Genomic DNA, 13195 nt, shown 5'->3' with positions numbered 1-13195 from the left:
GGAAAAGGGGGGACATTGAGGTGAAGGGGACACTGAGGGAAAAGGGGGGACACTGAGCGAAGGGGGGGCATTGAGGTGAAGGGGGGACACTGAGGGAAAAGCGGGGACAATGAGGGAAGGGGGGAACACTGAGGTGAAGGAGGGGACACTGAGGGAAAAGGGGGGACACTGAGGTGAAGGAGGGACACTGAGGGAAAGGAGGGACACCTGAGGGAAAAGGGGAGGACACTGAGGTGAAGGAGGGGACATTGAGGGAAAGGAGGGGACACTGAGGCAAAGTGGAGCTGGCCTTGCTCTGTCACAGTCACCAAGTGCCACTGAACAGCTGAAACTCAGATTTTTGCTGCCTTTTCCGTCCCTTTTCTGCTCCTCTGAGCTCCAAGAGTGAAATTTCCTGCCTCAGTGACAAAACCCCGGTAGGACAAAGGCTGTGGCCGTTGTCACCCATCCTTATCTCTCCTGGTTTATGATCCCTGCGTTTATTCCCCACTGGCCCCACCCCTGGGTGCAGGTGCTGTCCCCAGGGAGCTGTTCCCACATCTCCTGCCTGTCCCACACCTGCTCCACTTTGCTCTGGAATACAGGAGAGGGATTTGCAAATCCTCCAAGTCAGGAATTGTTTTAAAATTCTGCTTCCAAAGGGTTCTGACAGCAAAAGCTGTGGTGAGGCGTGTGCTGATCCCTGCCCTCCTTCCCTGAATTTCCTCCTCAAATCCCACCCAAAACACCCCCAGAGCACCCAGGAACCACCAATTCCAACAAATCAGGGGGAATTGCCTCAGAAGGGGCTGGAAAAGGATTGAGAAGAGATTTTTTTTTTTTAATTCCAAGCCCTGTGTGGGGTTTTGTGGAGGCCAGGCCACATTTGGGCCCTGCAGGGCTTGGGGACAGTGGGAAAGGGATTTCCCATGGGAAGCAGTGCCTGAGTTTTTCAGCTCTATCCCATTATTTCATCACAGGCAACTCCATCAAATGGAATTCCAGAGTGGGTTGGGAGGGAGCTTAAAGATGATCCAATTCCACCCCATCCATGGGCAGGGACTCCTTCCACCATCCCAGGGTGCTCCAACCTGGCTTTGGGCACTTCTAGGGATGGGGCAGCCATAAAATCTCTGGGAATTCAGTCCCAGCCCCTCCCCACCCTCCCAGCAAAGGATTTCATCCCAATATACTGGAATTAGGGGTTTATTGTGACTTGAGCTCTCAGGGAAGGGCCCTAGGGGTGTCACTGCTCACACCGAGCAGGGAATTCACAGCACGATCCCCTCCCAGGGAATTTGTCTTCCCAGTAAATTACTGGACCTGGATGTGGCTCATTAATTCCTTTGGGAATTGTGTCTGGCCCTGGCAGGGACACAAAAACCGCCTGGGGTCATTTGTTACAAAAAAAAAAAAAGCAGAGTTTAGGAGGCAAAACTTCCCCTTTCCCTGGAGAATGCAGTTTAATGGAATATCAGTGACTGATTTCTCCAGAATCCAGTTGCAATGCAGCTGGAATTTCCAGCTAAAAATGACCTCAGCATCTCCCTAAGGACAAGAATTCTCTCTGCACTAAAAAAATTTTAATCTGAGGCAAAGAAATCGGTTTTTAATGCACAGAGCTGGGCTCAGGCAGGAAAATGTCAGGAAAAGAATCCCAGAATCTGGGAATGATTTGGGTTAGAATGGACCTTAAATTCCTCAAGTGTCCCAAAGGTCAGGCTTGGGAAACTCTTCCCACTCCCAGGAGCGAGTTTAATGTGAGCTGAGCCTGCAATAATATTTTAATATTATTTTATATTATTTTATTGGTTTAATATGAGCTGAGCCAGGGGTTAATTGGGAGAAAAAGGAGAAGGGAAAAAGGGAAAGAGAGGGAAAAAGAGGGAAAAAGAGGGAAAAAGGGAACGGAAGGAGAAGGGAAGGGGAAGGGAAGGGAAGGGAATCCTCCATTCCCCTCTTCCTTCCAAACCTTTTCAGATCCCAAAGGTTTTCCCAGGAATCTGAGAATGTTGGGATAAACATGGAAAAACCCCAATTCGCTGATTTGGGGTGCTCTTTCCAAACTCATTCCTAACAGAGCGAATCCATGGCCAGTTTCTGATTCCATGACCCATTCCATGCTCTGAGAATTCCCAGTTTCTTTGGGAGCCTCTCCTCCCTCACATTTTTGGTTTATTGGATCATTAATTATTGGAGTGAAGCGAAAAGTGCCTGAAACAATGGGATTGGGATTCTTCCAGGCAGCCTCTGGGTTGTTCCCAAACCGGAGCTTTGAAGGGAATTTGATCCCTGTGGAGCCTCCGTTAAAAATGTCACGAAGCCAATTTATGGAGCCTTGAATTCCTAATTCACTAAATTCGGATGCAGGAGCAGAAAACAAGGTGGGATTTGGGGTTTTTTTTAGGATCTCGGAGTGGGGCATTCCCAGGGTTAAAATCAGAGGATCAAGTCTGCAATTCCTGCCAGGATCTCCCATTTCCAAGTGCAAACACCACAGATTTTGTCCCATCCAGAAAATCTCTCCAACTCCTGAGATCCCAGAATGATTTGGGTGGGAAGGGACCGTAAATCCCATCCCATCCCATCCCATCGCATCCCACCTTCCACTATCCCAGGCTGCTCCAACATCCCTTGGACACTTCCAGGGATGCTGAAACTTCCTCAGCTCCCATTTTCCAGGCAGGAATGATGAAAATCCAGCAAAATCCTCTTTTTTTTTTTTTCTCAGTGCAACTCCCACCCCCAACCAAAAACTCTGAGAAAAGCCGATGGAAGCTGGAACTTGGCTGCGGTCCCGCGTCCCCTGGGCTGGCTGTGAATTCCCTGGCACCTTCCCCGGGGGGGTCACAGCGCCCTTCCAGAACATTCCCAGGGCTTTTCCTGCTGCTGCACAATGGTTGGGATCAGCTCCAGTGCTCTCAGAGCCCATCCTGGCCTCACCTTCCCCCTCCCTGGATTACCTGATCCCACAGGAGCAGCAGTGGGAGGACGGAGCTGTCGCAACCCAAAACGCTTCCAAGCAAAATTCCACCCTCAAGGAATCATTTCCCAATTCCTGGACAAGGGGAGAGGCTCAGTTATGGATTTCGAGCTGTTTCAGCCACCCCAAAACCTTCTGTGCACCCTCAGCTTTCCTCAGCTCAGGGGAAAATGGGATATTCCAGAGGGATTTAACCAACCTGGCCTTGGACACTTCCAGGCTTTGGGAAGAAACCCCATTTTATTTTTCCCACCTGGAAAAAACCCCGAAATATTTCCACTCTGTTGCCTTTAGGAAGACCAGATCTTTGGAAATGGATACATTTGGATCAGCCAAATCCCATTAAATTCAGATTTGATTGGGGAATTTTACTGCTTTTCCAACACTGAATTCCCATCCTGCTGCATCCCAGTTCTGGAACTTCCCTAAATCCAGCTGCCAGCAGCACTGGTGGGAAATCTGGGAGGACTGGGAGCTATTCCAGCCCCGAATCCACCCCTGCATCATTTCCCGTGTCCTTTTCTCTCCTCCAGGAGTTTTATTTCCTAAACTACCCCGTGAAACTTTGAACTTTCCCAAAGCCCAACCCAATTCCGGGCAGGATTTTTCCTGGGACTAGAAAAAATTCCACAGAAACTCAACTCAGAGCTGGGTTAAATTTCAATTCTTTTATTCAATAGAAATTCCAGTGAAAATGTCTAAAATGGATTTTATCAGCTCCCAGGCACTGAAACAGGAGATAACTGCGAGATAGAAAACTTCTTCTCTCCAAGGGCAGCTGCTGGAGCTGCTCTTCCCATTTTTCCAGGGAAAAATCATCTTTATGGATGTGTTTATCCACGCAGGTGGATTGCAGAGATAAAGTAGAATATTCATTTATTAATTAAAATTAATGAGTAGTGGAGAAAGTGGGAATTTTTTCACCTTTTTGCCTTCTCCAAGGATGTTTTGGTCACACCTACCTTTGAAAATTCCCTGTCCACGGCGTTTCCAGTGGGATTTTATTCCAAGCTTCCCCAGGGACACTTTGTAATTAAAGGAATGAAGTTTTTGGTTTCAGTTCTTTGAAAGAGAATGAATTGAATTGAATTAATTTCATAATTAAGCTGCTGAAAGGTCAGATTTGTTGGGTTTCAGGAAGCACCAAACTCCAAAAATCCCCCTTTTTTTGGGGCTTCTTGGGAAGGCAGAAATGGGAATTGGGAAGATTCCAGTGAGAAATTGTGGAATCCAAAGGGGAAGTGCTGGAATGAGGCAAATAAAGGGAAGGAAAACAAGGAATCCAAGGGTGGAAATGCAGGAAAAAGAGACAATGGAGAGGATAAAATTCATATTTTGGGGAGACACTGCAACTTCCAAAGGAAGGAAGATTTTCCATGAAATTATGGGAACTCTGGAAAAGAAAAGCTGCAAAAATGAGAGTTGGGAAGGAGCCACCTCAAGCAGGACAACACATCCCATCTTTCTCTGGAGCGAGGCCATTCCTAGCTGGAAATTCCAGGGAATTGTGCTCTCATTTCCCAGGATAAAGGCTGGATGTGGGGAATTTCTGGGAATCACCTTTTCCCCTGTAAAATGTGATGAATCCCATCCCAAACAGAAGATTTTGGGAGCTGAGGGCTTGGCAGAACCTTTGGAATTTATAAAATCCCTTTAAAAGTGTTCTTCTCTCCATTTTAAAATCAACCAGGGATCTAACCCTGAGCTATTCCCATCGTTTGGAAATTTAAGGAATGATTCCCAATCGGAAGCAGCTCCTTAAACCAAGAGCAGCCTCAAGGCCTGAATTTCACCAGAAAAATTCTCTTGCTTTGATTTTTATTTCAACCTCGGGGTTTCTGTGTTGAGAATCTTCAGCAGTTTTAGGAAAATTTTAGGATCCAGAACCATCAAATTCCCATTCCCAGGGCAGTTTTCCAAAGTTTTTTCAGCACTGGGACCAGCGAGGGCTCTGCTCAGGTTTGGATTGAGGATTTTTTTCCTGGCGTGTGGGGTCTGCACCCAAATTCCAGGGGCCTCAAATTCATGTGAGAATTCAGGGATTCTGCTGAGAAAATCAAGGATTTGGGGTTTTTTTTTCTCTCCACATTTCTGTCAAGAAAAAAGGGACTAAAATGCCTAAAATTAATATCAAAATCATTAATTATTCTGATAAAATCAAGGGATTTGGGTTTTTTTTTCCAGGATAAAGGTGCCTGAAATGCCTCCAGTGAATTCCAGCTGTGAAACTTCCTGAACTCTTCTGCTAAAGGGAATTTTCCCCCCATTTCTCCCACGATGAAGGTGACCAAAATCCCTCAAATTAATATGAAACTCCATTGATTCTTCTGATAAAATTCAGGGATTTGGGGCTTTTTTCCTGATTTCTCCAACACAAAGGAACCTAAAATGCCTCCAAAGAATTCCAGCTGTGAAACTCCAGGAATTCCTCTGCTAAAGGGATTTTCCCCCCCACATTTTTCCCCAGGACAAAAGTGCCTAAAATGCCTCAAATTCATACGAAACTTCGTTGATTCTATTGATAAAATCAAGGATTTGGGGTTTTTCCCTCCACATTTCTGCCACGAAAAAAAGTGCCTCAAAATGCCTCCAATGAATTCCAGCTGCGAAACTCCAGGAATTCTTCTGCTAAAGGGGATTTTCCCCCATTTCTGCCCCGCTGAGGTCGTGCCCGTGCGATTGACGGCATTACCAGACAGTATTAGACAGAAATAGGCAGATCTAACTTTGCCTGGTAAGACAGCAATCAGCAGGCTCCAGGAAAAGGACTTTCTCCACATCCAGGATTGGAAAATGATCCCAGGGAAAGGCTCTCCTGAGCCACAGCAATTCCCAGGGAATCTTGAACTCGTCCTGCCTGATTTGAGGCAGGAAAAGGGTGAAAATTCAGCTTTTTTTCTGCTTGGCTGGGAAATGAATTTTAAATATTTGAAAGGACTTACCCCGGCGGCTCCATCCGTGGAATTCCTCTGGCTGTGCCTGGAGCAGCTCCCAAAAAATTGGGGATGCGCTTCCAGCTGCCCCACATCCATAAATCCCACTTGCTGAGGCAGATTTTTAGGATTCTGCCCCAAAAAGCTCCTAAACCACCCCAAACCCAGCACTGGTGGTGAAGTAGATTTAAGGAAGGGGAGAATCTGTGGGAAAAGGGAGGGAATTGAGGCAGAAGGGAATTTTCCTGGCTCTGAGAAAAGCTGGGATGGATTCTTCCCTAAGCACCCACCAGCAGTAGGGTGGGAAGGAGTGGGATTTCCCTGTCCCCATTTGGTTTGTCCAGGGAAGGAGTGGGATTTCCCTGTCTCCATTTGGACAGGGCCACATTCCCACGGATGCCCAGCTGGAATGATCTCCTTTTTTATTGTTATTTATTGACCCAATTCCACACAAATTCCAGCTTTGTTTGAAGAGGGGATGGGTTGGGAGGGGGTTGGGCCCCAATCCCGCTGATTTAAGGCCTGGTTAAAATCCAATTTCCAGAATTCCTCCAATTTCCCCCCATTTCCTCCAGGGCTCCTGGAGCAGTTACTCATTAACACCTTAATCACCCCTCTGCTTCCTCCTCCTCTGCTTTTCCTGGGAATTTCAACCTCCAAGGGCAAGCAGAGCTCCTTCCAGGGGGTCAGGTGTGGATTTAGGGCAGCTCCTTCCGAGATCTCCACGTTGAAATGGGAATAAGTTTCATTATGGATCAATTGATCCATTTTTTTTCCCTGCTTTTCCTTTATTATCCACTAATTTGGGGCAAGGAGTCTTAGGCTTGGCTTAGTGCAAAGCAGGGAAAAAGGATTTAAAGTTTTATAGTGATAAGGGAAGAGAATTCCAGGCTGGTTTGGGTTGGAAGGGACCTTAAAATCATCTAATTCCAAGCGTTTTTGTGTTGCTAGACCAGTTTTGATTTGGAATGTGGAGTGAGGGAAGGGGTTAAAACCAGGATGAGGCTGAGGGAAAAACTCGTGGGGCTGTGGTTTAATCCCAGATCAAATCCTTGGAATCCCACAGAAAGCTCTGGGGTGAGGAATGTGTGGAACTGCCTTGGTTGTTCCAGAAAGGAGCTGAAATTTGGGACTGGGAGGAAAATCTGCAGGGAAAAGGGGGTGAAATACGGGAATGGGTCCTTAGGGAGGAGTCCCCATCCCTGGAGGGATCCAAGGAATTCCTGGATGAGGCAGGCAGTGACAAGGTGGGGATTGGGCGCTGGTTGGATTTAGATCCCGGCCTAAATGATCCTGGAATTCTGGGATTCCTTGTGTGAGGATGGATCAGAAGGAATGGCTGCTGACAGGAATTCTCATCCCCTACGGATAAACCCACCTGCAAACCCCCAATGTGGGTGATTCTGTCAAGGAAGGTCCTGAAAGGTGAACAAAGACAGGTCCTGCATATGAACCTGGAATTAATGAAACATCACCGGAGCAGGGCGAGACTTGCAGCTTAATTAGGCCCCAAGTTAGGCCTGGTTTTAGCTGTGTGACCCCAAAGCCTGCTTGATCTTTACTGCAGTTCCAGCAGGGCTGAAATTTGGGATTTTTTTACTAAAGCTGGGCTCAAATTTGATGGAATTGTTGTGGGATGAGGTGTCCTGTGTCACCCCAGCAACGGATTTAATTGGAATTTTATTCCGTAGGGGGAGAAGAGTCGATTTCCTTAGGGAATTCCAGCTTCCACCCCAACTTTATCCCTTCTCCACGAGCTCCTGCTCACTTGGGATGAATTCTTGGAGCTCCCAATGTTCCTCCAGCTGCTTCAGGAGCTGTTCCTTGCCTGGCTGGAATTCCTGGCTTTCCTAAGGAATGCTCGGAGCAATTAACCCCCCTGGGACAGGGCAGGGTGGAAAGGTTGGGAGTTCAGGAGCCGTTCAGCCGTGGAGCTTTAATTGAGCTGGAATTGGGGACAACGACCTTTCCAAGCGGGATCCTGCCCTTTATCACCCTCCACAGGCAGGAATGGCAAAATTCCAGGGAAATCTTGGTGTCCTGGGCAAGATCTGGGCCGTGCAAACCAAATTTGAGGGAGAAAAGTGGATTTGGGATGTTAGACCTGACCTAAATACCCAGCAGCACCTCTGAGGGGTTCCATCGATTTTTAGTGAATATTATTTCCATTTCTATTTCTGTTTCCATTTCCATTTCCATTTCCATTTCCATTTCCATTTCCTTCTATTTCTATTTCCTTCTATTTCTATTTCCATCTCTATTTCCATTTCCATCTCTATTTCCATTTCCATTTCTATTTCCATTTCTATTTCTATTTCCATCTCTATTTCCATTTCCCAGGGCTAATCCCACCCCGTTTTCCCGACATCCATCCTTACCCTGTGGAAAAGTTCCGCTCTGGGTGGAATTTGGGCCTGGAGTGGTTTGGTTCACCCTTTAAACATCGTTACCAGACAGTGTTAGAGTAGAGGCAGAAAATCCAGCACTGTCTAGTAAGATGCCCACAGAGGACCAGCGTGTCCAGCAGCTGCAGGAATCAATAATTCCATGTTCTTCAGGAGGCCCCAATTCCAGGAAAAAAACCAAGGAATGGCTTTATTTCATCGGGAGGGTCAGGAATTTACCGTGGGCACAAGGAAGGTGGGTGGTGTTGAAGGAGAGCTTGAACTCGTGGGGGGTTTCAGGAGGGAAAAGAGCACAAAAAGGTGATTTAATGCAGGTCTAAAGGAAAAACAGGGGGTTAAGCCTGGTTTAAGACAGGTCTAAAAGAAATGTGAGGTTAAATCTGGTTTAATACAGATCTAAAAGAGAAACAGGAGGTTAAGTTTTAAATACAGGTTTTTAAATCTGGTTTAATACAGATCTAAAAGAGAAAGATGAGGTTAGGCCTGATTTAATCCAGATCTACAAGAGAAACAGGAGGTTAAGCCTGGTTTAAATACAGGTTTAAAATAGAAACAGGGGGTTAAGCCTGGCTTAATACAGGTTTGAAATAGAAACAGGGGGTTAAACCTGATTTAATACCGATCTAAAAGAGAAAGATGAAATTCAGCCTGGTTTAATACAGATCTAAAAGAGAAATATGAGGTTAAACCTGATTTAATCCAGATCTAAAACAGAAAAAGGAGGTTAAGCCCAACTTAATACAGATGAACAAGGAAATTCCAATAAAAGATTCACTTTCCCTCTCTGGGCAGCTCCAGGGCTTTAAGAGGGAAGGAAAAGAACATCTGGGGACAGAATTCCCACATTTCTCTTGTCCCTACACCATTTTCCCATTTGGATATTCCTATTTTTGCAGCATCTGATCCATGGATTTTTCCTGATCCAGGCTTATCCATCCCAACAGGATTTGATCCATCCATAAATAAGATTTCCCAACCCACGATAAACCCAAGCTGTTTTCCATGAGCTTCACCCTTTATCCCCAAATCTCAAGCTTCCATTTGAACTCCCTCCGTGCTTGGCAGGGATTTGGGGGCCAAACCTGGAATTCTTGAGCGGGGATTAAGCTCAGCTCCCAACTTTTGTGCCGGATTTTCCACGGAGTGCAGGAAACACCATCATCATCATTACCAGGCAGTATTAGAAAAGCAGAAATCATCCAATGCTGCCCAGTAAGATGGTGAGGATATCTCAGGGTCAAGGCTCCAAAACCGGATTTTTTTTTTTGAGCAAAAAATGAAAGGATTTGGGAAAAATGTCACCTGGGAATGGTCCTCTGTTGGGATTTGAGCTTTTTGGGGGATTTTCCAGTGAAAAATCTGGAAAAATCACCCCAAAATTGTGTTGACACCCAGCCCTGCTTATAAAAGGAGGTGGAGACTTACTAAAGACTAAAACCTGGCTTTGTTAGACCCTGTTTTAACAATTAAAACCAGCTCTGTCATCCATTGAATGGGGATAAAAAGAAAAAAAATGATAGACTAAACCCAGAAGAATAATTAAATAATTAAGAATTAATAATGATAATGAAAATAATAATAAATGTGATCACCATGGCGAGTAATTAATAATGATAATAATGACAATAATGATAAGGAATAATGAACAATAATAATAAATAATTATGCACAAAAATACCCCAATATTTAATAATAATTAGAGCAAAACAATCCAAATCCTTAATAACTTAGGAAATACTATCCAGCTGTAAAAAATTCGGGAATTTCAGGGAAAAGCCAAAATTCTAAATGCACAATAATGTGAGAGATCCCATCATTTAGAGGGAATTTGGGATCCTCTGCTTGGATTTATCCATCAAAACCACCTTGAATTCCCTCAGCAAATGGCAGCAAATTCCATCCCTGCAATTCCCAAAATTCCAGATCCCGTTCCTGCCACTGAGGGGGACCCGGGAATATCCCCTGGAGCAGGGAATTCCAGGAATGGCAGCATTCCTCGAGGACACAAAGGGGATTTTTGGGGGTGTTTTGGTGGCCTGGAGTGTCAGACCTGCGTGGGAGATGTGAGCTGGTGCATCCCAATTTTCCAAATCCAGCTGGAAAAAATCTCTGAGCTCCCAGCTCCTGCTTTAAACCCAGCTGAGGAGCTTTTTAAGCTCCGCCTAAAGGGATTTTTCCAGGATGAATTATTTCGGATGACTGTCAGTGGATCTTTCCCGAAATATTTTTTGGTTTGGAGCTGTTTTTGGAATTTTCCCCAATTTTGGAATTTTCAGAGCTGCTGCACTGACCCAGCCACATTTCAATCCCTAAAACCTGTCCAGAAATGCCTCAAATTCATCCTGAAAATCCAAATTTCACCAAGAGATCCATCAGGATCCTTCCTTTTGTGTCCAAAACAATAAACCAGCGTCAGGACAATATTGCAGCACCTCTTTTTGGGTGGAAAACACCTAAAATAAAGAAGATTTCAACCATTTTTTTTTCTGTAAGTGGTGTGGGCAAAAGGGAAAGGGAAAAGGGATCAGGAATGAGGAATTTTTGGGGAATTTTCCTTTCAAAATTCCTTCACTTTCCTGCCTTTGACACATTTTGTGATGAGGAAAATCCCATTTCAGCTCTCACAAGAAATGGGGGTTTTTTTCTACTCAAGCTGCTTGGAAGGATAAAATTTCTTCCTAAAGGGAGGACATTTAACGGGATCATGGCAAAAATCCCAAATCCCGAGGAATAGGAAGTGGGAATGGCCCTTTTCCCTCAGTCCCACCCAACACTTCAGGTGTCCAGGCACTTTTCCAACGATTTTTCCATCTTAAAATAAAACTCCTTCATTTCTTAGCTCACATTTTACAAACCAAACAAAAGGCTGAGGGCTCTGGGCTGCACAAAATCCCTGCTCCAAAAGAAACCGGGATAGATCCATGAATTCCCTTTGGTGAATTGAGGAAGAGAGACCCAAAAAAAACCCCAAAATTGAGAGGAAGGCCCCCAAAAAACGCTCCAGGCTGGGTTCAAGTCCCTTCAGTTTGTTTGATTTCCTACAGCACAGAAATTTGGGATGGTTTGGATTGGGAAGGACCTCAAAGATCATTTCTTCACAGCACTTCCCACTATCCCAAGCTGGCTTTGGACACTTCCAGGGATGGGGCAGCCACAAATTCCCTGGAAAATCCATCCCAGGCCTCACCTCCCTTGAGGTAAATCCCATTTTTTTAAATCTCAGCTCTAAACTGAGGAGGTTTTTCCAGTTCCATCCTGCCCACGGATTGGGAAAATCAAAAATCCAAGTCCTGGCCGCGGCAGGGATGTTCCAGGAGTGGGATTTGGCTCCCAGGACACCAATTCCTCCAAGGAATGTTGTGGAGCTGCTGGAGCCACCCTTATTCCATCAATAAAAGCATCCCCAAAAATCCCTGGAGCTCCTGCAAGGCCTTGGATCAAAAATATCCTTTCAAATATCTTTAAAAGCTGAGGTTTTTTTGGGAATCTGGAGCTCACGGGGTTGGGATGTTCCTCACTCACCTCAAAACCAACCTCCCCACATTCCTCATTTCCAACAAATCCCGTTTTAAAATCAACCTCCCCCCACTCCTTTATTTCCAAGCAAATCCCGTTTTCCTGGTCCCAAAGGGATTTGTTGAGCTGAGCTTTGAAAAGTTGAGATTTTCAAGTAAAGAATTAAAAAAACAAACCCCAAAAAAGGATGTTTTAATTGGGAATGGGACCGTGAGGGAAAAATCTGCTCCCAGGGAAAATGTGGAATTTTACACCAGGACAGCTCGGGAAGAGAGTACTAAAAACCATCAAACCCAGTTAAAAACCAGTTAAAACCAGTGAAAACCAGTTAAAACCCAATTAAAACCCAATTAAAACCCAGTTGAAAACCAGTTGAAAACCAGTTGAAAACCAGTTGAAAACCAGTTGAAAACCCAGTTGAAAACCAGTTTCTCAGAACTGCATCCCAGTGCTTCACTGAGGCCTTGTGTTGGATAAATCCATGGTTAAATCCACCAGGGGAATCTGAACTTGGAGTTAAACCCTACAAAACCTCTGAAAAACTCAAGAAACACCAAAAAACTCCCCCCAAACCCAACAACAACTGAAAAAATACTCAAAAACCTCAACAATAACAACAAAACCCTGCCAAAAATCACAATAAAACCAACCAAAAACTCCCTAAACCCCAACAATAAACACCAAAAACTCCCCAAAAACCCAACAAGCAAAAACTCCCAAAGCAACAACAAAAAAGCAACCAAAAAACCCCAAAACAACCAAACAAATCCAAAACAACCAAAAAACCACCAAAACAACCAAAAAACCACCAAAACCCCCGACAATAACAACAAAAATCACCCCAAAACTGAATAAACACCAAAAAACACCCCCAAACCCCAAACCAACAACCAAAAATAACCCAAAAACCCCAAAACCCCTGAAATAACAACAAAAAGCTGCCAAATCCCAGAACAAAACCAACAAAAAACTCCTGAAAAAAGCCAAAACAGCCCCAAAATTCCCCAAATTGCCCCAAATTGCCCCGATTTTCCCAATTCCCTCGTGGCTGGGTTCAGATCCAGGCTGGGAATGGGAAAATGCCTCAAGAATCCCATTTTTTCTGGCCTTTGTTAATCGTTACTGAGCTCCCAGTGCCTGGGGAATTTCCTTTTCCCAACTTTTCCTCCCTCTCCTGGAAAAACGAAGCTTTTTGTGGGGAAAAAAAAGATCATAAAAATATCGTGGTGCAATGGGGAATAAAAGGGTGCAAAAACGGGAAGAAAATGTTCAAAGTGAACGTTTTACCAGGTAAAAAATTAGGGAATAATTTCGTGGAAACCCCAAATCCTTCATAGGGATCTTGTTGGGACTTTTAAAGAGTTAAAAAAATTAATAAT

At 44.8% G+C, this 13195-nt stretch overlaps 1 protein-coding gene across 1 annotated transcript; it reads right to left on the bottom strand.

Moving 5' to 3' along the window:
- Window positions 1–3611: 3611 nt before the first annotated feature.
- On the bottom strand, window positions 3612–8102 carry LOC108449090. The gene has a single exon (XM_017744099.1). The coding sequence runs from the start codon at window positions 6265–6267 to the stop codon at window positions 5260–5262; it is 1008 nt and encodes a 335-aa protein (XP_017599588.1). The 5' UTR covers window positions 6268–8102; the 3' UTR covers window positions 3612–5259.
- Between the last annotated feature and the right edge of the window lie 5093 nt (window positions 8103–13195).

Source organism: Corvus brachyrhynchos, unplaced genomic scaffold (genome assembly GCF_000691975.1).
Source record: "Corvus brachyrhynchos isolate BGI_N302 unplaced genomic scaffold, ASM69197v1 scaffold68, whole genome shotgun sequence".
Taxonomy (NCBI): Eukaryota; Metazoa; Chordata; class Aves; order Passeriformes; family Corvidae; genus Corvus; species Corvus brachyrhynchos.
The sequence above is the reverse complement of the archived record's forward strand: the minus strand, read 5'-3'. Positions and strand labels throughout refer to the sequence as shown.

Bases quoted from the DNA above. Each gene is read 5' to 3' on its own strand.
- LOC108449090 (XM_017744099.1), bottom strand. From the start codon at position 6,267: ATGGAGACAGGGAAATCCCACTCCTTCCCTGGACAAACCAAATGGGGA.